Here is a 25847-nt window from a genome sequence, read left to right as displayed (position 1 = left end):
TTTATTCTCCCAAAATTCCGCAAATTGAGTCTTTTTGTTTTGTTTTTCTATCTTTTTTATATTGGAGCTAAATTAATGTGATAAACATGTTTACTTCTTGAATATGTGCTGATTTTTAGAAAAATAGCCATGTTGATAGGTATTTGACTGAAGCATGCTACAACATGTGCTGCAGGACGATTCCACGGGCACTTTTGAGAATAGTACATGAATTTTTTGAGGTCAAATCCCCCCTTTTTGGCAGCCCATCTCCTGCAGATTTTAAGATCTCATAGTACAAATCTAAGATCTGATTTTTATTGTTATCTAGGTAGCAAGGCTTGACCCATTGGACTATGTAAAAAAATTGGGTAAAGCCTCTATCTTTTGGGCACTTGTCCTCCTTTCTTCCACTATATAAAGGCGGGAGGCTTGGCTTTGAAAAGACAAGTATCTTGTAGACAAGTAATTGGTATGCAAACAATCCTAGAGAAACAATCTAGTAGATGTTGAAGGTTCTTTTGATATGAAGTTGTATTTAGAAGTATTTTATTTTTCTTCTTTATAATTCATCTTTACGTTTATTTCTTTTATTCTCTTATGCTCTACTTATTATGCTTTATTATTATTCATGCAATTAATTTTTCTAGTTTAAATAGTGTTAAACGTTTTTATAATTACGTTTAACATTTATTTCTTCTACGTTGCTTCCTTTTCTTATGCATTATTATTTATGCAATTAATTTTTCAAGTATGTTAGACTAAAAATATAGCTTGGGTGTTGGGTGAAGTTAAAATAAAGACCGATTCCGTTTGTAGCAGTATAAATTATAAATATTTACAACTACATCATTCAAGTTTTTATTACAAAAACATCATCCATGGACAAGTTGATCACTTGTTTAAAAGTGTTAAAGTGTGTTGGATTTAGAGCAACAAGCACACGTCAACTTGAATGATATGGAAGTAGGCTCGAGAGAGTTACTTAGAATCGAGGAGACTCGTTTTCGCTCCATTTAACTTATAAAAGGAATAGTTTGAGCCAATGTCGAGACTCCAGCCTTGCATAGAGATATGAGGGCTTGATCTATGACTGTATGCCATTCTACATCTCGAAAGAGTACCTTAAAGAAACTATTAGTTGTAAAGATAAGTTATTTATAAAGCATGCTATAGAACCATGCTGTAGCATGCTGTCTACTTAAAAATCAGTTTAATATCTTAACGAATCCCTACACCCTAAGCTTTCTTTTATTACTTGATTCACAACAGTAGTGTTTAATTAACTCACCACAAATATTTCCTCGAATTCATCATCTGAGATCATATCTTTATTTATACTATTAAAACGAACTTTTATTCTTTTTTTTTCTGTGGACGATATTCGGTATTTTTATCACTTTATTACTTGTGAAAGACGATAGTGGCTTGATGAGTGTATACTTTCACTAGTCTCCATTTGTTAGCAGTCTAAGAGATTTGTTTTATATAATTCTCGTAACATAACGCCTGCTCTAAGGCAGGAGGGTCCAGTCAGAGCAAGCTAGCAAGGAGCAAGCAACAGCAGACCTCGGAGCTCCAAACCATCCTCTGATCGAGTACAAGAGATCAAGGACCAAATGGATGTGATGATGAGGCCCATACCACGGGAGAAGCCTATCAAAGACACGGCCGACAGCGAAGATTTATTTCAATACCTATACCGCCAGAGGAATGAGGTGCCTACTCAGAAGATGAACCTTCATCCGATGGCTCAGGAGAACATAAGGCAGAGTTTCATCCAACAATTCACACAACCAATCTCTGTAGTTCACTCTGTGGACGACATCAATCAGATTTTGGACATTAGAAAGAGGACCTTTGCCCACAATCAGATAATCTTCCACGAGTATACAGTAGAAAGATCTCATGGGCAGATCTGCACCTTCATGGATTGCAATCTAATAAACCTTAATCCCTGGGATCTGCTTTCTCTGTATTTTTTCACTGACCACAAGAAGGACAAAGGTATGAAGTATGCTCTGGCTAACTCCGCGATAAGGCAAACAATGACGGACCTTCTTGACTATCGGAGTAAGCTCAACTTTCAAATTACTTTGGATATGGGGATAGACCAGCTAAGTGTCACAGCGCCTAACGAAGACTTTGAAGGCATAAAGCACATCCCCTCCTGGACGATGCTGGTGGAACCAGAACACGGGGTGGTCTTCAGGAATAAACAAGGCAAGAAGGTGTTCTTCCATGAAGACCAACATTTCAAGTATTCCAATTCAATTCTGCGGTACATCAAGAATAACCTTTTAAGAAGCAGAGATACAACCACTGGCGCAAAAGAGAGGACGAGCAATCTAGTCAGATCTATCGATAATGTACCAGAGTTTCGTGAGCTTCTTAGGAGGTTCATGAAGCTCCAACATATCTAGGCCTCTACCTTTGTAAGTAATAGGTATCTTTTGTTTTTCTTTCAAGTCATGTAATTTCCTTTCATCGTATTGTAAAAACTTTAAATAGTCAATGTAATACAGAGGTCCTTTTTGACCTCTGGCTTCGATTAGACTTGTATTTTCATTCTAGTAAGAGTCTGACTTATTTACACTTAGGGGGAGATTGTTAGATCCCATCTTGTAAAAGTGTAAGTAAGAAGCTTGTTACTCTAGTCATTAGGACTTAGTCTTTTGAAGCTGTCTAGACCAAGAGCTCTTAAGCAGAAGATATCAAGAGACAGAGCTTTACTCAAAGAGCTAAGTGTCTCATATACAGAGTCCGTGCTCTACCACGAGAAAGATCAAGACTTAAGCGTCAAAAATGTTAAGTATTTGATACAGATGCATCACTCAACACACATACAGAAAAAGGGATTGATCAAATTTTATTGAGTCTGACTTATAATGATCATTTATCAGAAAACCCGCCCCTTTTTCTATATTCTTGATTATTGGAAACTTAGAAAGTTCTTCTGTCAAACCCTGATAGGCGTAATCGGACCTGCTTTTTACATATCTCTCGTTATTTGGGTACCGGTTTAGGTAAATATTTAATGCGTTCCCCGATTGGAGAAGTCACTTCTGGTCCCTGCGGAAAGGAAAAAGAATTTCACGGATCCATTTTGCATCATATCTAAGGGATTCCTTGGTTCGGGTCTGAGTCTCCTACTCCCGTGGATTGCACGCTCGGTTCAGACTTTTCCGCAAGACTCCTAACAGAATCTAGAACGCTTGACTCAGTCCGCTCCACTTTCCAAGGAACGTGAACGATAAGAACGCGGAACAAGAACTCAGAGTTCGAAGCCAAAATTGTAGAAGATTCTGTTTTAGCTTAGTCATATAAAAGGAGGCATCCTCCTCAGGTTATAAGTTACCTGAAAGTGCCAAATTAGACTACGCTCTAGAATATAGTTCTTGTGAGAATACAATTAGATTGAGAGTTTTATTGTTACTACTCATTATCTAATAAAAGCTTCCGACTTATTCAAGTCCGTTTTTCATTCCTACTTTCATTTTGAATATTTTGTTAAACCATTTCAGTTACACAGTTACTATTTTATTCATACTCTGATTTTACTGTGTTTTCTGTTAATTAAAAGGAATCTGGGTTCCAACAAAATTGATGATGTTATAATAAAGTAATTTTGAAAATATAATTTTATAATAAGAAATGTCATGTCAGCACTATCGTACATGTGAACAGCCTACGTGGACGATGAGGTAACAAAGAAACTTGATATAATTGGTAAATTTAATTTCAAAGGTTACCCAATACTATAACGGATAAATTTTTGAAAGTACGATACCCTAATAAAAACATTTTGAATGTATGTTAGTGTAATAAAAAAAATTGAAATTAAAATACTATAATAAGAAAATTTGTAAAAATAAGTTACTATTTCGTGTATTTTATAGTTTATAAAATATGTTAATGAAAATAGGAATTCTTAACAAAATAAAGTACTATTTCATGCAAAATGGCGCATGATCCCTACAAAATTTTCTTTTAAAAAGAAAAGAGGAAGAAAGGCCATCGATTTGGTACGAGAAGTAGAAACGGTTGGGATTTGAGCGAACCGCTACCATCTTAAGGCAAGGTGCTGTTCAAATCAAGCTAGGGCTCAGTATTTTCGGAGCGATCGAAGGTTAACGATGTTTAATTTATGGGATTAATGTTATATACTTGCTAATTTTCTTGTTTAACGATGGTGGTTGGACCCTAATCCCATCAAAACCCCAAATTGGGGATATGAGAGCTCGTACCCTAGTGCATTCATGAATAACCGGAATGTGTTAATTTTATAGACTTACAGCAATTAGCATTTCAAAATTTACCCAGATTTTGCAATAGCTTCTGTTTTGACCATCCACTTTGGGGTAACCCGAATTCACAGCATTTAAACTTCAGTATTTGAACTGGGACCTCCGGGAGACACTCTTAACTTTGGAACCCAAGCTCAAACTAATCATCATACCTGTAGTTGCAATAGCTTCTGTTTGGTCCAGGGCACTATGGTGTTGGGTAAAGGAGAAACACAAGTTTGAAATCCATGCCTCTTAGGCCCTATTCTCTAAACCACATATACCCATACGAAAGCCTACTTAATATTCAACTAAATGCTCTACTCATCCCAGTTGATTGGTTTTTTTATTTATTTCTTTATATCTTGACCAAAGCTCTGTTAAAACAGAGTTGCTTTACAATGTACCCATATGAATGCATATTCAACTTGATGCTCTACTCATCCTAGTTGATTGAATAGCCCAAATCATTGTCTTCTTTTTAAGCAATTATTGCATCTTAAATTTGTTGGTATAATTGTCTGATAGGAACTTGAATACAAGTGTTTTACTTTATTCCATATATTCAGGAACTTGTATACTCGTGTACACTTTTTTCTCATATATTCACGCATGTGTGAAAACTCTATTGAATATTTTTATGAGCGAAGTCCAATTTTTACCCATATCCTAACATAACTAGTCTAAGTTTCTCCATTACTTTTGCATAAAGCATTTAGAACAAGTGAAGTCTTACAACATTAAGACTTTGGAGAATATTGAATATCAATTTTCTTGGTTGTGGATGCTTCATACCCCCACACACTATAGAGGGAGGTACACTGGAGATCTAAAAAAAAGAGAACCCGAAGAAATCGGTGTTGCATTGTTTTTCCACCCCTATATAATGGCTCCCAAGTTGTATTATAAAAAACATCTTTTGATTTTGAATAAATGTCGGCTTGTGGAGCTAATTTGAGTGCTTTTGTAACACCCTAGTTTTTTATTTGTTAAATTTCAATGTTTTAAGCCTTGAATACAAATATCATGAGCAATTTAAGTACTCTAAAAAGGTTCAAGCAGCTGTAGCATCTATTAAATTATCATATTTTCAAGGCAAGTAGCTTACAAGTAGTCTACAAGTAGTCTACAAGTAGCTTACAAGGCAAAACATGAGAAATCAAACCTAAGGTGATGAATTGTAAGAGCTAGAAGTGTGTTGGCAAGTTATGTGATGACTAAGCAAGTCTAGTAAGCATGACTAAGCAAGCTAGTGATGAGTTGTAAAGGCTAAAAGCATGAGTTGGCAAAACTATTTGATTACAAAGCAAGTCTAAGAAGCATGACAAGGAAATACTAGGAGAATGATGTGTCAAGATTCTCTTCCTAGAAATACGAGGTGTCAAGATTCTCTTATTTTCAAGTAGGAGGTGTAAAACTCTCATAAGAGTACATGTTTGAGAGCAAAAAGAACAAGTAGCTAATGCAATGAATTTACCTATAAATAAAGGTTGAAGTGTTATTATTAGCTCCATACTAGAAATAAGAAATCTCTCTCTTTATACATAATCAAGCTTGAAGAAAGGAATTTAGGGAAAAGCTAGGCATAATTAAGGTGGGTACTTATGAGATTTATGAGGTACATACATACTATATAAAAGTATTTTATGCATTACAAGATATTTTGGCATGTTTGCTTTACATGAAAATGTTATACATTTATATATATTCAAGATATGCATGATGACATGTTTTGGTACATGTATGTGTTTTACACAGAAGGCATGAAAGTGTTTACATGTTATGATACAAGTGTATGTTACACAAGGCATGAATGTTTTTCCATGTTATCTATGACCATAAATATCCAACGTACGGGATATTACAAGAAGGGACGTCTTGCAAACGGACCTTATGGGGCAGCCTTTATGGACCCGGGGTTAGCAAACCTCAAGACAAGTATGGCATACTTACATGTTTCAAGTGAGATCTCAAAAGAATGTTTATGCATGATAAAAAGATTATTTTTGTGCATGATCAAGAGTTTTAGTAAATTACTATTCACAAAATGTTTAGCATCATGAAAATTGTTTATTCATGAAACCATAACTACTCACTAAGCTTTTTAGCTTATATATCTCATGTATATATCTCAGGGTAGGAGTGAAGAAGATTTGCATGAAGTAGTATTTTACTAATCAATAGCGAGTTATATTGTATTATAAGCTATTGAGTTACGTTTTTGCTAGTATTTTATCTTTGATGTAATTATAAGCTATGTTATAGATAAAGTTAAATTTCAAGCTCATATTCAAGACTTCGTAGTTTTAATTATAAAGTAAAGGCACCCGATTTAGGATTTGGGGCGTTACAGTTTTATACACAAACTGAGTCAATTCTTGGTTGCTATTAGTGTGGCAGTGGTACTATTGCTTCATCACTAATAGTATTCAACTTTTGCCACTTTGATTAATCTTGGTGGTGTTTAAGTACTTTATCGTTGATTCAATCTATTTGTTAGGCTTGGTAGTGAAACATTTATCAAACTAATCTCACGTTTCCGCGTCCTAATCCTGGAAAAAATCTCCTGTTACCCCTTCCCTGTTCCCACCATGTCCCTCCAAATTCAATAAGACGTTGACACATCATCTTTTCTCTCTCCCTCACTACCATTTAATCTAGATATGCTCTCGCCTACATTTAGATAGCCTCCCTATACAGATTAGTATTGGCCTCATACCTTTACACATGTTGAAATTTGATTAGACGAACAGGTAACAAGTAACAAATGATTTTATTCCCTACCCATTTATGTATCAATCACATTAGTACCACATCTGGACATTGGACAAGTTCATGGTATTGGAGGGAAAAAAAGAATTAAAGTGAAGAGATGAGAGAAGATGAAGGCTATGATATGCTGGGAAGAGTCTGAAGTTAATATTTCTGCCATGTCAAGTTTGTGGAGCTTTGTATCTCCCTTATATAGGCCACACTACTTTCAACTGTACATGGAATCCATAGAGGACTTCAACAGTTTGCTTTGCAGTTACTTTTGTTGTATTTTGTTTGGTTTGGTAGGTTAATAATCTCAGTCTTCATGTCTGTTCACATAATATGGTACTTTCAGAGGCATGCATGTACACAGATTCTAAGTTAAGGCCAAGGTGGATGTGGGTGAAGCTGGTCCAAAATAAAATAAAAGAAGGGCATAAGTTCAGATTTGAAGTTTTTGTTGTTGAAGTCTATGGTCCTTGTATATACATTTATAGAGACTTAATTAGCATGACAGTATTGCTGTAAATTATTGTACTCATATCCTCATCAAAGAAATTGCTTACAACATTGACCTTTCAATGGTGCAGCAGAATGGAGAAGCTTGGTGTTCTGCACTTAGAAGTGGGCCAACTGGCTGAAATGAGAACATTTGTCCGGGGATTTCGTGGTGCTTGGTTCAGATGCAAGGTAGTTTTTTCATTCAATTGGCTTAGTACACTTCTGTTCCCATACCTACGAATTGATTCAGCAGGCTTTAATGTACTTGTGTTCTGAGCTGAATCACATGGAGCTAGATGAGCTACACCTTTTTGGTATAGCTTTGCAATGTGGGTAGAGTAGCTGGAGCCTCAATTAGAGATAATATACATTTTTTAGTCAAGAAGGAACAAAAGAACTTCATGGGTGAGGGCAACTTCCTGATGATGCACGTCCTAATATTGAATGTTCTACATATTTGTTTATGCTTTTCCAAATATGGAATGTTCTCCCTTCCTCAAAGTCACCAGTACTTGTCTTTAGGCACATGTCTGTTAACCTTAACCCCACAAAGTAAACAATTTCCTGATAAGCGATGTCTAATTTTTTGTGTGTGTGTGCTTTTTTTTTTTTTGGTTTGGGGGGGGGGGGGGGGGGGGGGAGGGGAGGGGATGAATGAAGGTACCCATCTGATGTTCAGATGCTAAAGGTTCTCACAGTGCTTCATTTCCTCTATATAGGTTTTGTGGAAAGCTGGTGTGTCTGTCATCTGTTAATCACATAATCAATGTTGATTTAAGATGAACAAATACTTTAATTTGTAGTTAGTAAAGGGTAGTAGATAATACCTTTGGCCGTATTTTTGTTCTTGAAACCTCTCTACCAATGTCCCTATGATGAACGCTAAACTATATGAACACTGAGGAAGCCGCATAATTGTGACATCTCAATGAAAAGGTTACATGCAGTCCATGCTATTCTACTGGACCTCCTCTTCTTGTTCCTTTCTATTGAAATGGAAAACAGACTAAGACATTGTGTTTTTGAGAAGACTTGAACTCGCAACCTAAGGGTTGTAGAGCTTTGATTTCAACCATTGGGCAAAGGCCACTTGATGGACCTCTCTGCTTGTTGATCTAATTTCAAGTCATTGTGTATTCGACCATTGGGAAAAGCCCACTTGATGGACATTCTCTGCTTGTTGATCTAATTTCAAGTCATTGTGTAGTGATTGAATCTGCTATCCGTTTTTAACTTATTTGATCATACCTTCTTCATGACATTAACGTTATCTCGGGATTGCTCATCTGTATGTGATTCTGCACTTGATAGCAGAAGCATGCGCTAGAAAGCAGATCAAGGAACAAGAATAAATCTATGACAAACACCTATGTTACTGTCAAACGCACCATCTTTTTTCTTTTTGAAGAAAGAGGATGTAATCATAATAAGAGAATGTGCATCAATGAACATACCTTTTCTATAGAAAGTAAAATGGTGAGCTAGATTGTAACTTTTGGTGGTTGCTAGTACAGATAATAAGCAGATTTGGTGTTTGATAAATGACCCAAAACGAGAATGAACTCCATCAGGATGATCATTTCATAAATATTCATTTAAAATTCATTTTAGAGTTCCCGATTTAAGTAAGATAGTTTTGCTAAAAGTTTGGAATAAGAAATGTAATTATATATGTTATACGAGAAATGTTCTGGCATGATACATCGTGAGAAACTGAACTGACCGAATGTTGGATTTAAGCAACAATATATGTGACATGCCTTAATAATTTTTTCATTTAAAATAATTGTAGGTTTCATTTAATGTATATGAACGTATATATTATTAGCAAGGACAGCAAAGTGAATTTATTGGTCAAACTTGCTTCTTAGCAAGAGCTTTTGGACAGAAGCATCAAATATATATATATATATGATGCTTCTGCTCTTAGCCAGCTTTTTGGCTTTCAAGCCTTTTCGAGAGGCATACAAGTTTGTGCCAAACATCTAAGTGCTCATTGAAAGAGCCCAAACAAAGGTTTGACTGCTTTTGAGCAATCGCAAACAGGCTAGTCTAAACTAGTAACTCAGGAATGTAAAACAAATCTAACTTTCTTCTGCCAATGTCTAAAATTTTCACCAGATCAAGGATGTCTTCTTGGAAAAGAACAAGATTCTGCTGGAGTACTACGATTTTTCAGATGAAGGTGAGTTGACTAACTAGCTGTATGAACAAATGTTGATATGGAGATCATTGCTTGAAAAATTACTGATCTCAATTTTCATCATCTTAGATTATTCTTTTTCATATGCTTATCAATACAACTTATTAGTCCTCATAGTAATTGAAGTTCAATGATAGTACATTGAAATATGAACTTTCAATTGGATTGATAATGGTGAATTTTAAATTTAATCTTTGGTTGTATGGCTGAAGGCCTGTATTTTTCACTTAAGTAATATATGGGCATACATAATAGAGGCTAATATCTATAGGTTGATTCGCATGATATAGAGGTTGGACCTATAGGCTGCGTTTCATAAATTAGAGGCTGATATTCATGAGACTAAAAGAAAATTCAATGTCCGGCTTTCAGAGATTAGGGACTGATTGCCATATTGATTTGTTTCCTGAGATATCTATACAATCTAATACTTGCAAGGAAAAGCAGTCTGCAAAAACTAAATGCCAGTTTTATTGGTAACAATCCTCGATCGAGGCTTGTTTTAGGCACATCAATTTTCCGACAAAGAAATTACTGGCACTGAACAATGAGATACTTGATAAACACATAAGCTATCTGTAAGGCTGTGGAAACCCAACTAAGTTAACAGCTGCTGAAGCGAAGCAGTCTCAGAGCATGAAATGGACATAACACGAGTGTTGGACTCTGGAGTATTTGGATAAACAGTCTTCTTTCTTACTCTTCCATGAATCAAAGAATCCTCAAGAAAGATGAACCTTTAGGAACAATCGGTTTCGTTAATAGCTAGTAGCCTCATTGGAGACCTAGCAGAAATACATTAACCTCTGATAATCAGAATAACCGTTGACAACAGACAGCTGTGTATGTCATCGAGATCACAGAGGCTCAGTAATCTCTTTCACAGCAAATGAGATGTTTGATCTAATATTCAAGCTACTTGCCACTTGCCACTAGGACCGGCCAAAACAATAAAAACTTGTATGTATTTATTCTGATATACGAATATGTTCAAAGAGCCTACTTCAGTCCTAAAATTTAACATGACCGAGATCCTTCATATGGATGGTGTTACAAGGGCATAGGGGTGTTTTTGAGTTATTAATGAGTCTGTCAAATGCAATATCATGAACATACACAAGGAGCTGGTGGACGTCTTACAAAGAAATGAGGATTTGGGGAACCATATTGGCCGAACATTTTGTCCATGCTCTTAAGGTTGTTGTAAACCATATCTGGTGGTTGAAGTTACGAACTTCAAAACTAGAGTAAAACAGTCCAGGAGGAGGTTTAATGGATAGATCCTCTTCGAGAGCACAAGTTTCAGTATCTACTTATCTAGTTGCCAAAGTGGCCAACCTGATGATGCAGCAAGTGCAAAATGTGTCCTCGTGGCACCATATTCTTGTCGATTACCCAGGGCAACCCACCTAGCCTTATAATGACCCAAGGTTCCATCGAGTGGAAATTTACCGAGTAAGCCCATCTACATGGAATGTGCCAGACCTTTTATGCCAGATCAGCTTTACATGAATTATAATGGATAATGTCCCAAGTTTGGTTTTCTCTAAGAGCTGGAAAATGCATTGCTCACTGACAGGACTCATGCATAGCTGCCAGTAGATAAGTAGATGGAACCAAAATGGAGGAGTGGAAAGAGATGGTGGATTTGGATCAAGAAAGGTTGTGGTGAAGGACATTGTTTGTACACTGATCCAGGACTTGGTATAAAAAAATAGCAACTTCAGGTGAAGACGTACATGAAAGTTGACTTTCCAAGATAATAATACTACAAAAGTCTCTTCCTACAAAAATAATAACAAACAAAACCTTTGTGATTAGCACTACATCTGATAAATTAACATACAAGTTTAGCGACTAAGCAGAAAGCTCATTTCCATCAGAAGGCAAAAGAACAAAACAAAAACAACTATCTTCATACAGAAAATTTCCACCTTGTTTTTAGCAGTTTCTATGGTTAACTTGATTGGCCAAGGATCCACTGACTTAAGTCTAAGTAAGACATCACCTAGCATTTTTGACATTACATTTTGATTATCACGTGGCATGTTTTGGAGCTGTTACATTGACATCTAAATGTAACCCCAACTCATTTGGAGTGATAAATAATTTAATCCAGATTCTCATCTTATATATTTTTTCAGTGACTTGAGCACATGGTTCATGGTTGCTGCCAGCCATTTCAAAGTAATTAACTCAATTAGCATATAAACCCAAAATTATATAATTTTGTCACTGATGTGGCCATGTTTTGGTTGCTGTTGTCTGGGTTCAACTTGAAATGCTAGTTATGACATCGATGCTATATATACATGTTTTGGGTGAATGACTGTGTCTAGTTTATTGGGAAGCAGACATGCAAGAGGAACTTATTTCCTTTTGATTTTGTCTGGATGCATCCAGTATGAAGACTAATTTAATGCAACATTATGCTGTAGTTAGATTACGACTGAATTGAGGTCCATTATTTGAGTTACTATTCGCTTTGTTTACATTAACTTACTTCTATTTGATCGTGCCTGTAAAGACTCTTGTTCTTTTTCGTTATCAAAACATAGATTTCAGTTTTCGTTTAATTGCATTTGCAGAGATATCTTGGGCTAAAATATATGAAGTGCCTCATTATGGTAGGAAGTCAAAGCAGATTAAAAAACAACTGATGATGCGGCCACACTATCCTCAAATGCATCACACAAGTGAAATGCCTCCTGTCAACTCAATTTCAGAAGTATGTGTTATTAACGATGGTACATGGAAGGTTGGGGATTTGGTGGATTGGTTTGAAGATAGTAGTTATTGGTCTGCAAGGGTGATCAAAGTATTGAGCGACGACAAGGTTAAGGTAGTGGGTTTATCTCAAGTTGATAATTTTCCTTTTTTCCATACTTGATTTGTGTAATGTTGTTGGCATGTTTATTGTTAGATTTAATTATGCTTCGTCCAAGACTTTAGATTCATATTATGTATATTGCACACAACTCACCAACTCTCCCATCTTTTTACAGCAAACATATCCGTTCTACTTACTGTTCTCTTGCTAAACGAGTGAGCCCTCTCACTTTGAATCGTCCTCCTCTGCATTAATTCTTAGTGAAACATAATATCATCTTAGATTCTAGCTCAGCGCTAAAGTATCAAATCTTCATATCTTTGACTTTCTATAATAAGTAAGTAGAGGATATTTTCTAAATTCCAAATTTTTGTACTTAAATCTTAGATTTTTATGAAGCAAATCCTATTTAAGGATTATTTCTACATTAACTCTCAATAAAACTGGTGCCAGTTACCACTTACTTTACATCTTACATAGCATTCATGCCAACATAATACTATTTTGAATCCGATTACTAATTCTGAGTGTTAAAAGAAGATATTATTTGTTGAGTAAAAAATGATGCAGATCTAACAACAATTCAACAAACAAACTGTAATTGAGAGATGAAGAAGATGATCCAAGAACATGATGAACCGGCCAACTTATCTTATCCATGAAAACAGTAAAGAACATAAACTCTCTCAATCACTATACTACTCTCATGTGAAGGATTACAAAATGGCAACTAGCTATTATAAGCCCATGTCACCTATTTATAGGTGACATTTTCAATGTAAAGCCTAATGTCCTTAAGCCCAATTACAAGATATTACAATACACAAGGTAATTGACTTCATAAAACTTTCTAATACTTAGGACTATTTTAGTCCAAACAATCTCCCCCCAAAGTTTTATAAAGCAAGCATCTCTTGAAACCTTTAAGTCTTCTCCCCCTGCTTTCTTTAAGAAAACTTTGGTGTGCCCGACATTGATGAAATCTTCAAGCTCCCCCCCAAATAAAGCTCTTACTCTTCAATTTCAACTTTAAGATAAGATCCAATGTGAGTTCAGCACCACTGATTGCACAAAGTACATATAACTGCAGATAACTCAACTCAACCTTGAACCTCAGAATCACCACTTTGCCCACAAGCAGCTAATTCATCCAACTATGGGATAGATAAATGTGCGAGTTATGTGACATTCTAGTGCAAACAGTCTTGCAACAAAGAATCTTTCTGTGAACCACGAGTTGAATAAGCATTCAACTTAAGAACTTGATCTTGGTAAGCTCACAAAATGGGGTAACAACATCAGCTTGAAACAACCAAAGCAAACACCACTGGCATTAAAAACCGGAGAGAAGTATCAACACTAAGCACATAGCTTCAAGAACAAGTCAACTAGAAAAGATAAGCCGATTTCCTTCAAACTTTCAGAAAACTGAATAACCAAAATCAGATTCAAAATTCCCAGCCAGAAGAGTGATTATAGGCACCCAGAACTCTAGATCACAGCCATAACCTCAGAACAATGATTGTAGACTATCAAACCTCTAATAGATCAGGTTAGAGGAATGACTGAGAACACTCAAAGATTTGATAATTTCCAGAACCTCCACAACTCTGATTGCAAACCTTCAAGACCTCTGATTGATCAGGTCCAAAAGAAATGATTGAAGACACTCAATGGTCTAGCCTCTTGTAGAAAAACTCCAGAGTAAAGATTGCAGATACTCAAACTCTGACTAGTCCAATCAAATACCAAAACCAATCAAACATTTTTGAAATCTATTCAAATCCGGCTTTAAAACATTAATCCCAAATTGGTTGACCAAATTTGACTTACAAAATTCAAAATTGACAATGTTGCTGTTTGATGCTTCTCAAGGGCAACAATGATAAAACATCACCTTAATCAATAAGCACAAGGTGAATTGGGCAACGAAATCTATTAAGCACACATATTAAGCACAAAGAGTCGTAGAACAGATACTCATGAGATGTGCGATGAGGATGGATTTGCCATCTTATCGCTCATGCCTTAGGCGGATACGCATGAACTCTGTATATCGCCCATGTGTTATCGTTCATACCTTGGACGGTGAACGAGAATATCGTCCATGCCTTAGGCGGATATACACCAACTTCTTTTCATCGCTCAACAAGCAAGGATCATCGCTTGAAGCTTTGGGCGGATAGGGAGGTTATCGGGCAACTCTATATCGCTCATGATGTTTGAAGTAACAAGGCAAACTGTTTAAGGTCATTGCCCACCAAACAACTCTTCATCGCCTGATATGTTGGGTGATGAGGACCTTTATCGCTCAATACATTGTGCGGATAGCATCATTTAAGCCCCATGACTTGGACGATGAGCAGGCTTTATCGGACAGTGCTTTGGGCGATGACAAGGGTTATCGCTCAACACTTACCAAAATTCACCAAGTCCAAAAGATATCGCTCAACACAGTTTAGAAAAATCCAAGTTACCAACATTCATATTAGCTGATGAACACCCTTAAATCGCACAAAACACAAGCTTCAGATCTTCAATGGGCGATGAACAACCCTTTATCGCTCAACAAGAACATTCAATGAGGGATGAGGATAGATCTGACAGTATCAAGGCACATTTCGACCAAAAAATCATCAATTCATCAAAATTTGTCAAATTAACCCAAAATTGATAATCAAAATGTGTTGGAATTCACCAGAAAACAAATACTTTGGCACAAATTTGATTAGAACACTTAAAATCATGGTGAATTTAGTCAAATTAAGCTCAAAATGTCGAACAGGATGCTGTAGTTCATGTGAGTACTGTTCCATTGCAAAACAGAAAAAATTGCTTGAATTCTGCTGTAGATAGAATGATCGTATCGAATAGATGATTCGATTCTGCTCTGATACCAAATTGTCAACCCAGATTCAAGCCTATAATACAGTTAGATCAAAATCAAGAACACATAAATAGATTCAAGTATGCCGGCATGTGTATTGATGTAAACAAAGTACAAAGTGTCTTGAGCTCTCAAAGATCTCAGGTATTCAGAATCTCTCAATTACAGTTTGTTTCTTGAATTGCTGTTAGATCTGGGATCCACATTATTGATGATGAAAAATGCATTCATGGTTCATGATGTTCTAAAACCATTTTGAGATCTTTCTCATTCTCTGGCATGAGATATATTTTCCAGAACTTTACTTGTTAGTCAGGTTTGATTTACAACCATGTTGAAGCTATTTAAATTCCTTAAAATTCTCCTCTTCATGTAAGATCTATTATTGGTATCTAATGCTTGCTGGCAAAAGTATACCACTTCTACAACTTTGGACAGCTAACTTGAAAAATATAGTGAGAATGATCTTTAACTATCTTTATTTCAAAATTATAGAATTCCAAAACATTCCAAAAATATAGTGAGGATGATTTGTTAACTATCTTTTTATATCTTTATCTCTATTTCTCTTATGTGGATTTGTGGAGTCACTGCCTCAATCTCATGCAGACCTTCAACCTCTTTTAGGGCTTCCATTTGACATGTCATTTGGTGACCCAAAATCCTTGTGCGTTGTTGTATTGCAGATAGCTCTTTAGGACTTGAACTTAGTAACCAGAATATCCAATAATATATATTATTTTTCCTACGTGGAATAGCCAGTTTCGAACTACTTGTCATATGTAGTCTCTCAAAAAAACAACCGCTCTACCCTTTGGGCTCTGGACAGGTATGCATACATCCCCCCACCATTTCGAGTGGGATATACTGGGTTGTTCTATTTTAAATTCTTTTATGGTGTTATTTTTTCTTAAAAGTTGCATCTGAATAGTCAGAAAAGTTATTATAACAAATTTGTTAATGAAGCATACCACTTACAATTTTCAATTTCATTATCTGTCTCCTTGGAATAAGCATCTAGCTTTTTAGATATATGGACTAAATTCAAGTTATGAGAAACTTGTTGGTCATAGGACACTTAGTTTAAGTAAGGAAGCTTATTGACTAAATTTTACAATGTAAGAGGTCTAATGCAAATAATTTGGAATTTTAAACATTTTTGACTGTTTTTGAAAGAATTTTTCTAATTCCAGGAGTCAGTCTCTACTTTTTCGAAACTAGCAATTCAACTTTGCCCTTATGTTGAAATAATGTTAACAGTCAGTGGTTAAATGTGACAAATAGATAGCATTTAAATTGCAACGAATGTGAGAGAAATTGTTCATTGTTCTTGTGGAGAAGGAATTATTTTTTCCTTGCAGCAACTGACCAACTGTATTGCTCTTGTTTTTTGATACGTGTTCTTGTTTACATTTCTGTAGATTGAGTTGCCAATGGCTCCAGCAGGAGAAGGGGGGGTGCATGAAGCATTCTGTAAGGATTTACGCCCCTCCTTAGACTGGTCTGCAGGAAAAGGCTGGACATTGGCTACCATGGTTGCTTTCTTTCTTCCTCTCATATCTTTAGTATTGGTTTCCTTCCTTTTCTGCGTATTTGATTTGTTTTATAAATGTTAACAGATTAGGCATTATTGTGTCACGAAATAACAACCCAATCTTTGTCAAGTCACCTTTCTAACATGATTTGATATTGTATTATGGTTTGTAAGGCCCTGTCTTTTCCTTAAGTCATGTATGGATAAAGTTATCTGGGTGGAGTAATCTGCCCGTATAGATTTGGAAGGTTTTTGTTTGGGAGGGGGCTTTCATAGATGGTAGGAGTGTGTTTTTTAATTAGGAGGCGCATGTTTGGAAAAACTTGGCATTATGCATAAAGCTCCCTCCGAAAAGCTTACTGAATAAGCCACTTTCTATATCATTAAGCCACTACCAAACAGTCATATATAGCTGACCGAACAAGCTGCGAGTCCCATTAAGCTGCTACCACAAAAGATCCATAACTACGATTTTCTCGTGGTATAGGAGGATGTGTAGGTTACCTTTTAATGAAGGAAGGTTTATAGTTTAAACAAAATTATGCTATGCTTATTTTTTGCGCTAGCCTGATATGGTGAACGAATAACAAACTAAAAACTAGGAGTATTCAACTTATTTCCAAATCCCAGTGGAATGTGCATGGGGTCGGCTTTTGCTGTAACCTTCAACTGTTGACCCCAAATACATGGGGATACAATGTAAGATTACACTTTGCATCTTATGTCAATAAGAAAAAAAGAATGACGTGAAGCAATCTAAGGCAGACACATTTTTTTTCTTCTTTTTCTGTAGTCCAGGCTACAATTGTGCATCAGGCCATGAGCTCAAGTAGGGGCATATTATATATGCTAACTTGGGAAAGAATTCATTTCTTTTATTAGCTTGGTTTAGATTTATATATTGCACACATTTAAAGCACATTCCTGTTTCTTCAATTTTAATAATCATGAAATCTTGGTGTATTTGTGCATGTAGTGCATGTGGGACTGCAGCGATCAACATGAATATTTGATACAGTTCAGTTAAAATTGAAATTTTGCTGATGTTACTCTTATATAATGAAGGATCTAAATTGAAAAGTCAATATAAGGTAGTAGAAAGAGAGAGAACATTACGGGCATGTCTTTCCACCCAAGACTAACATAATCAGTTAGCCACACATTCTTGTCAAGAACACCACAGTATCTTGAACTGAAGTCATGGATCCTTTGCAAAGCTCATAACAAAGAATCTTCTAATGATGCTTGAAGGTTGGGATCAAGAAAAGAGGGTTAGGGCTAATAGAAAAAAGTTGCAGGCGTTTTATGTCAAAGGGTACTTAACAAGAGAGTTATATCTTATTAAATATTTGAGACTTGCTTGAAGTGCTTAAATCTTATTATGGAAACAGTTTAGCATAGGAAACACACTTACACATACTCCTTAGCCCAGATGCATGCAAATTGATGCAAATTCTCAATAGATTTGGGTGGTTTGCCATATGGTACCATATGTTATGAGTCACCTCACTTCAAGTCCTATATGTTTAAGCCTTTCGGTTAAGTACTTCTATGCTGGGGCATTGGAGCAATATGCCGCTCTTAGTATGATAGTTGAAGGGGCAGAAAGAACAAGTCCAAAAAACTGAGAGATAGGTGAAAGGAAGGCTTAGGCAAAATCCCATGCACCTGGAACTGACCTAGATGGTGTGTGAACCTTGGAGGAACTAATAACTTGAGTGTGCAACACGCTTTAAGTCAAAATAATTTGGAGGGATCAAGGACATGTAGAAGTAACTAACCAATACGGTCCATGGATATTAGTAGAGGGTGTGAGAAGTGGTTTGTCCAATCCCCTAGTATGTTTTTGGGATTCTTGGAGAACAAGCATAACTAATTTTATAAAGGAGAGTCAAACTCAAATGGTAATTAATTCTACACTCTTAATCTAAGCACTCCAATTAGTGCTAATTTTCATGTCATTTGGCACTATAACGAGGGCCGGTGAGATCATAGGGGTGATCCTTGTAAGAATCTTCTGTATGACATATGTTAAAAAAATTGTTAGCTGTTTGAGATGTGAGAAAAGAGCTTCTATAAATTCAGGACACTATGTACATATATACAAGCAACCCTTAAACGGTTCCTATAAATTAGCCCCTAAGAGATAATACAAAATTCTATCTACTAAATAAATAATCAACAGATTATGTAAACGATCCCCACGAATAAGCTATACAATAGGATATCGATATCCCTAGCTTGATTTACTATACTCCCCCTCAAGCTAGGGGATACATGTTCTCTAAAACAAGTAAGGTACTCACTTGGATGAAATTGGGCTGAAATAAAGCTTTAGTCGGAATGCCAGCCGGTTGCCTTTTGGATGGAACATGTGTGATTGAGATCATCTTGTTTTCAATCTTTTCATAGATGAAGTGTCTATCAATCTCCACATGCTTGGTGAGCTCATGCTGAACTGGGTGACCGGTTGTCACACATGATCCTGATAGAGTCTAGGGTTCCAGCCTTGACTTCGTTTAGTGATCTTTGTAACCAAATTCCTTCACAAGTGCCAAAAGCTGACGCTTGGAATTTTGCCTCAGCAGTACTTCGTGCTACTACTGGTTGTCTCTTGCTGCGGCATGTCACAAGATTTCCTCAAACGAACGACCAATATCTAGATGTGGATCTTTCATTACAATAAGATCCAACCTGGTCTTCATTGATATAGACATCTAATGTTCGGTTGACAAATTTTTTGAACATGAATTCCTTGGATCTTTCTTGAAGTATCTTAGGATGTGGTTCACGGCCTTCAAATGATCTATCAAGGGTTTCTTAGAAATCGACTCACAATGCCAACAACAAAGTTTATATCAGGGAGTGTTTCAGTTGGATATATTAGCATGCCTACTGGTCACTGATATTGTCCCTAATCAGCTGCCGATTCATCTCCCCGAGGCCTTAGCTTGGTATTGGGATCCATAAGTCTCAATTGGTTTGCACCTGATCATGCTAGTCTCACATAAAAGGTCTATCTCATACATGCATTGGGATTGAGATGCCTTCACTGCTCCTTGCCAGTTCCATATCTAGAAAATATTTTAGAGCGGCCAAGACTTCAATCTCGAACTTTTTGGATAGAAGCATCTTGAGCCTCCTCATTTCTTCTCGATGTGAGAAGCATGTTGTCAACATATACCATTCGGGCTTTGATTCTCCCACCAAGGAAGTATTTGACAAACAATGTATGATTTGCTTGAGTTTGGGAGTATATATCAAGTTTAAGGGAACAGTTACTTGTGTTGGATTACAATTATCTCACTGTTGAATGTTAAAATGCCTATAGCTTCCTGATTGTCATATTTATTCTTTTTTCTGGAGTATTACATATGGATGCCTATAGCTTCCTGATTCTTATATTTTGTTCTCAATGTGATTCAAATCAGTTTATTTTGTTTTTCGTATCTTCTAACCTGTTCCTACGCTAGTCATGTTTTTTTTTGAAAGGTGTCCCAGGCTACGCCACTAATCCTGGCAAATTGTGACTGCAAGAAATCAGTCCTGATAAATTCAATGGCCACAATTGTTCCTGGGCAGATGAGATATTCCACCACATCACCCAGGACCTCAACCACTGCGCCACAACCCTTGTGGTTTACCCATGTCATGTTTTCATGCATCTTTTCTGTGAATTTAAGCTTGTGGTTATTGATGCTAGATTTGACATGCAGGAAGGTCAGAGTTCATGTAGCGCACAACTTATTTTTCCATCACAGCAAGATGAAGTAAATTGTAAGGCAACAGAACAGTTGGCAATTTTATTTACATGTCTGTGTTTCCAATTAGTAGGATGGTGATGGGTACATGTTTTAGGCTTGGATTCTGAGAGGGAGGAGGCATCTTCTACTTCTCGTATATCTGCAGCAATTGCAATTGAAGGAGGAGATAGAGAAAGACAGCAAGAAGCAAATAAGATGAACTCGGAACAAGTGAAAATGGATGGAAAAGCTGTTATTTCTTCTTCTTCTTCTTCTTCAGAAGACAGTATATCGACATTGCATGTTGAAGAAAGTAAAGAAGAAGAAGTTGTTGTCGGTTCGGCAGAGTACAGCAGCAGCATAGAGCTGAATATGATGCATGAAGAGACGTTAGAAGCAACGATATTAGACCTGGAGGAACTTGCAAACAGAATAAAATGGATTAAAAGCATTTTAGAGACCAATCAAGATACATCATCATTATCATCGTCGTCTCGTTGGAAGTTTACTTGATTAGCAGTTAAGTCTCGCTGTTTTTTGTTACTCGAGATTCTATGTTAGTGTAGTATCTGATACGGGGTTGTACAAATCAAGAATCTTTTTTGTTAAAAGATGGTGGCTTATGGAACCCCTTTTTGTTTCATGTCAACTTATTTATATGAAAATGAGTTGTAGAAACATGGTTGAGTTTCAGTGGGAATGAAAGTTATAGTGAGAATGGTAAGATTGATCTCACCCTTGGATCAATCGTAATTGAAAACTGATGAGATGGACGGGATCAATTCCCAACCCTAGGATAAATCATAATTGAAAACTAATGAGATGCACCGAATCAATTCCTATAAGAAAAACAATTCATGGGGTTGGGGATGAGATCAAAAGTGATCAAATGTCTAGATTTCTTCTTACGTTTCTCATTTTAACTACTATTCTCACATGGTTTTTTGTCTGTGGATACAATAATAATAATAACAATGCCAATTGCCAAATAGTAAAACTAGAAAAAAGTTGTTTTCTTAAAAGAAAAATCACAACCACAGTGACTACTACTTAAAAATAAATTGTGCGAATTATGGATTTGGTTTATTTGGAATGTCATAAATTACGACTAGAGTCTCTAAACTTGAAAAATTATGGACATGGTTCTCGGTGGTTGTTATTTTCTTACGACTAAGGTTCCTCTCACCAATGGTTAAACAAATTCGTGAATCCAGCTAACTCAGGGGTCATTTTGGTCCTTTCATGTCTGTTTTTTTTCCTATTAAAGATATACACACATTATATAAATATAAATATATTCACATGGAATGAAAACACAGAAGAAGAAGAAGAAAGATCAAAGATGTTGGTCTCCTTGGGAAACCTTCCCCATTTGTGGCCTCTTTACAGTGTCTCGTCATGCCTTGAGCCTCTAGTCATTGTTAGCTGCTATCATCGCCTCCTTCTCGAAACCCACATCCCCTTGTCTTGAAACCCACAACCCCCTTTTAGGATTTCTTTCAAGATTGATTTTATGTTTTGTTTCAAGTTTGTGTGATGATGACTACTTCGGTTTTGTATTAGGGCAACTCCAATCGAACGGCAAAACCTTAGTTTTGCTTTTTTTTGGATCCAATCGACCTCCAAAATCACTAAATCTATACCAGTTGCTGAAAATGAACGGCAAATATGCCGGGGAGAAGAACGGCATCTTGCCAAAGTTGGTGGTCCCCACCATCTTTATCAATATTTAATGATTTTTAAATAAATTATAAATAAATAAATAATTACAAATATTAAGTTTTAGGTTTTTATATTTATTATTTAAATTTATATATATATATATATATAATAAATTATTAATAACACAAATATGATACCGGATAAACGTAAACGTATTTTATTAATAGAAATTTTAAAAACTGAAATACATAAATTAAATGGTCCAATCGTCTCCGCTAGGCATAAACTGACTAAAGCTTCCTGCTACGTTTTGAGATCCTTCGGGTTGGTTTTGAGCTGCTCCAAATTGTTGATGTTGAGATACTCGATATTGAGATGCTACGAATTCTGATCCTTGTCCAAACATATGAACCTGGGGTTGCGCTCTCTCTCTCGCTATTCGAATTTTCTCATTTTTTATGAACTCATACCGCACAGGATCAGTGATAGAGGTTAGATCGATGCACATAAGTTTGTCATCCGCCAACCTTGCCTCTAATGCAAGTTTCTGAGCTTGAAGCTCATTCCTTCGTATCATAACTTCAGTGGTTTTAGCCATTTGTTTGCTCATTTTTTTACTTGCCTTAACTAAAGTCTCTAGCTTATTATCAGATTGTAGCCTTGATTTTGCCTTTTTCACACCAATTGGTCTTTGAGTACCTTCTACGTCATGAATAGTCAACGACGGTAAACCGGCATCTGTCCCAGACGATGAACCAGGACCGGAAGAAGGTGATTGATAAGGACTTTGTCGTTGATACTGAGTTGATGCAGTGACATTTGATAAACTCTCGGAGTCTTTCAAGATTTTCCAGACATGATCAAACTTAAAACCCTTCTTATAGGATCCATCAAGTTTTAACAGCTCTTTCGCTTCGTTCATCTATGAAAAATACACGTTATATTTAAATTAATAAAACAATGATCAAGTAAAACAATAAATACTTACGATATCTTGTTCAGAAGCACCACTTGGATTCCTCATTTCAACTTGATTGATACACCCTCGCATTTTTTTGCAAGCTTTTAGAATGCAAGACATTCTCGTTTCCAATGATCTTCTTGGTCGAGGATTGGTTGCGAACGGTTTGGTTTGGTGATAAAGAGTTTCTATTCTTGACCAAAACTTATCTTTTGATTGGTTTCTACATATTATTGGATTTTGAGTTATATCAAGATAACGAAGACATAAGATAACAATGACATAGTTGTATGTCTTCGTTATCTTTGTAGGATGAAGTTCGGCTTGTTGAAGACATTTTTATGAAAAGGCTGGTAATATGTGTGATTTAGCTTACCAACTCGCCCCCTATTTATACACAAAAATTTCAGTTCATTACAAATGAAAACAGATTAGGCAACACACTGGCAAGATTCTTCTGAAAAGTCTGGCAAGATTCTTCTGAAAAGTCTGGCAATATTCTTCTGAAAAGTCTGGCAAGATTCTTCTAAAAAGTCTGGTAAGAATTGACAACACCACTGATTCTCACTATAAAACGTGAATCACAGCTCAATGAAAATAACTCAACTATATTTTGCAATCTTCTTTGTTGAAAAGTCTCGTACTTTATTTGTTCGTATTTTGGATGCTGTCCAAAGTCATGACAACTACTTTTTCCAACGAAGGGATGGATGCGGCAAACTTGGGTAGTCCGGTTATCAAAAAGTTACTGCTGTATTTCGAATGTTGGCATATGGCGTGGCTGCAGATGCTACATTATGCATAATATGATCATAGAAGATGAATGTGATATTAATGCAGCAATTGAAGAACGAAGTGAAGTGCAAGACGTGGGAGTTGAGATGATGAACGATGGTGGACTTGAACAGTTTCTTGCTCGACACAAAAAGATCAAGGATAAAGATGCTCACTTTGAACTTCGTAATGCATTAATTGATCATTTGTGAGACGAGTATACTAACTCGGAGAATTAGTATTATTTATGTGTTTTTTTTAATTTGTGCTATTTGAACTAATGTAATCTTTTTAAATATAAAATTTATTAATTACAATTTTATCGTTTTTATTTTAACATTTCTTCATTAAATAAATTAATTACTAATTCTTTATTATTATAATATCTATTACAAATTATAAATACTGTGATTGGAGTTGAGTTTTTTTTTTGGTGTTTATGGGCCCACCAGATTTGGTGTTTTTGGTGTTTTTTTAGTGTAATGGTTGGAGTTGCCCTTAGCTAATATAGCAATTTGATTTGAAGAAAAGAAAGAAACAGGATTGTACAGAAGACGCAATGAATTACTCGATGCAAGTTTCCATCTTTTCCGAGAAGCCTTAGCACACTGTTTTATTTTTCCGTTTTTGAGTTTACCATGATCGTCACCTACTATTAATATTATAGGGGCATTTCACTGTAGATGGGGGTGCTAGGGTTTGAGGTTTTGTTGGGGATGGGGGTGTTTCACTGGAGACGAGGGATTTTGGGTTCTAAGGTTTCACCGAAAATAATGAAAGGAGGTGAAGGGGGCGCTCTATGGTGAAAGAGGGTAGAGGAGGTGGTTTTGGAGAAGGGGAGGTGGTCGTGGCACCGTAAAGGTGAAGTCACCGGCAACGTCCTACTAACTCTAATTTTCAGGGTTATTGCATACTATTTATTTCTCATTTCTTTTGTCTATCTTGGCCATTGTCTCTCATTTTTGGTCTAATCTTTGTACTCGAGCAATGAGAGAGCACTTTAGCACCTTTAAACTAGTTGGTTGGATTTTATGTTGTTATCATGAAAAATTACTCTTAGTGGGATCCATGGTTGCTAAAAACTCTCGAGGCAAGGCGGTCAGAAAACGTATTTGAGGTGGTGCTCTTAGGCTGGAGAGTGTGCGTACTCCTTGGTGGCTTGACACGGTCTGTGAGGGGTGAGACGGTGAGGCAGTCCCGATGCGTACGCCTCCAACACATTTCAACTTCTAGTGTTATTCAAGGAAAATAATATGAAAATCTTTTAATCTAGAAACATAATTTTTATAAGTGTCACACCCCGCTAAAGCGGAAACACGGGATGCTAACAGACAAGCGAGTCTTAGCAACAGTTTAAGAGAAACACATTTTACAAAGATTCACAATAAATAGTTCATCGACTTAACAGTATTCCAAGGTTACAAAAGTATTTTCGAATACAATAAAAACTGTCTTAATCGATGTGATCCAAGTAATGCTCCCAGAGTCCACATAACTTACTTAGTACCTGAAAATCATGACATAAAACAGAGTCAACTACAAAGAGTTGGTGAGTTTCACGGGTTTTCACATGCATAAAGACAGTAGATGCATAAACCAAGTAATAGCAAGCATATGCGGTTTCATTGCACTCAATAAATGTAAATCTTATACGATGAAATACTTGAGATGCTACTGAGCCTTGCCTGACCAACTTGCCTAACCAACTTGCCCCATAATTAATCGAACAACCA

General features: G+C 36.2%; 2 protein-coding genes across 7 annotated transcripts; one reads left to right on the top strand and one right to left on the bottom strand.

The window, feature by feature from the left end:
• The first annotated feature begins 3953 nt into the window (after positions 1 to 3953).
• On the top strand, positions 3954 to 21366 carry LOC112502581. 6 transcript variants are annotated; one of them, XM_025106532.1, is made up of 7 exons: positions 3954 to 4108; positions 7610 to 7709; positions 9642 to 9705; positions 12312 to 12565; positions 16862 to 16975; positions 20691 to 20751; positions 20833 to 21366. In XM_025106532.1, the coding sequence occupies exons 2-7, from the start codon at positions 7614 to 7616 to the stop codon at positions 21228 to 21230; spliced, it is 987 nt and encodes a 328-aa protein (XP_024962300.1). In that variant the 5' UTR covers positions 3954 to 4108; positions 7610 to 7613; the 3' UTR covers positions 21231 to 21366. The 6 variants fall into 6 exon arrangements, with proteins under 6 accessions (XP_024962300.1, XP_024962301.1, XP_024962302.1 ...); XM_025106533.1 differs by having other exon boundaries at positions 3993 to 4108; positions 7613 to 7709; XM_025106534.1 differs by lacking the exon at positions 3954 to 4108 and adding an exon at positions 5821 to 5859 and having other exon boundaries at positions 7613 to 7709.
• Positions 21367 to 22632: 1266 nt separating this feature from the next.
• Positions 22633 to 23430, bottom strand: LOC112502580. The gene is made up of 2 exons (XM_025106530.1): positions 23368 to 23430; positions 22633 to 23301 (listed from the first exon to the last, which is right to left on the bottom strand). Exons 1-2 carry the CDS (start codon positions 23428 to 23430, stop codon positions 22633 to 22635), a joined length of 732 nt encoding a protein of 243 aa, XP_024962298.1.
• Positions 23431 to 25847: the final 2417 nt, after the last annotated feature.

The sequence above is a fragment of the Cynara cardunculus genome, unplaced genomic scaffold (assembly GCF_001531365.2).
Source record: "Cynara cardunculus var. scolymus isolate 2C unplaced genomic scaffold, CcrdV1 Un_Scaffold_1599, whole genome shotgun sequence".
NCBI lineage: Eukaryota > Viridiplantae > Streptophyta > Magnoliopsida > Asterales > Asteraceae > Cynara > Cynara cardunculus.
This window is presented reverse-complemented; position numbering and strand designations above follow the sequence as displayed.

Bases quoted from the DNA above. Each gene is read 5' to 3' on its own strand.
- LOC112502581 (XM_025106531.1), top strand. The intron at 16,976-20,690 runs GTTGCTTTCTTT...TTTGACATGCAG, and splicing joins GCTGGACATTGGCTACCATG to GAAGGTCAGAGTTCATGTAG. The intron at 20,752-20,832 runs GTAAGGCAACAG...TACATGTTTTAG, and splicing joins ACAGCAAGATGAAGTAAATT to GCTTGGATTCTGAGAGGGAG.
- LOC112502580 (XM_025106530.1), bottom strand. From the start codon at position 23,430: ATGCGAGGGTGTATCAATCAAGTTGAAATGAGGAATCCAAGTGGTGCT. The intron at 23,302-23,367 runs GTAAGTATTTAT...TATTTTTCATAG, and splicing joins GTGCTTCTGAACAAGATATC to ATGAACGAAGCGAAAGAGCT.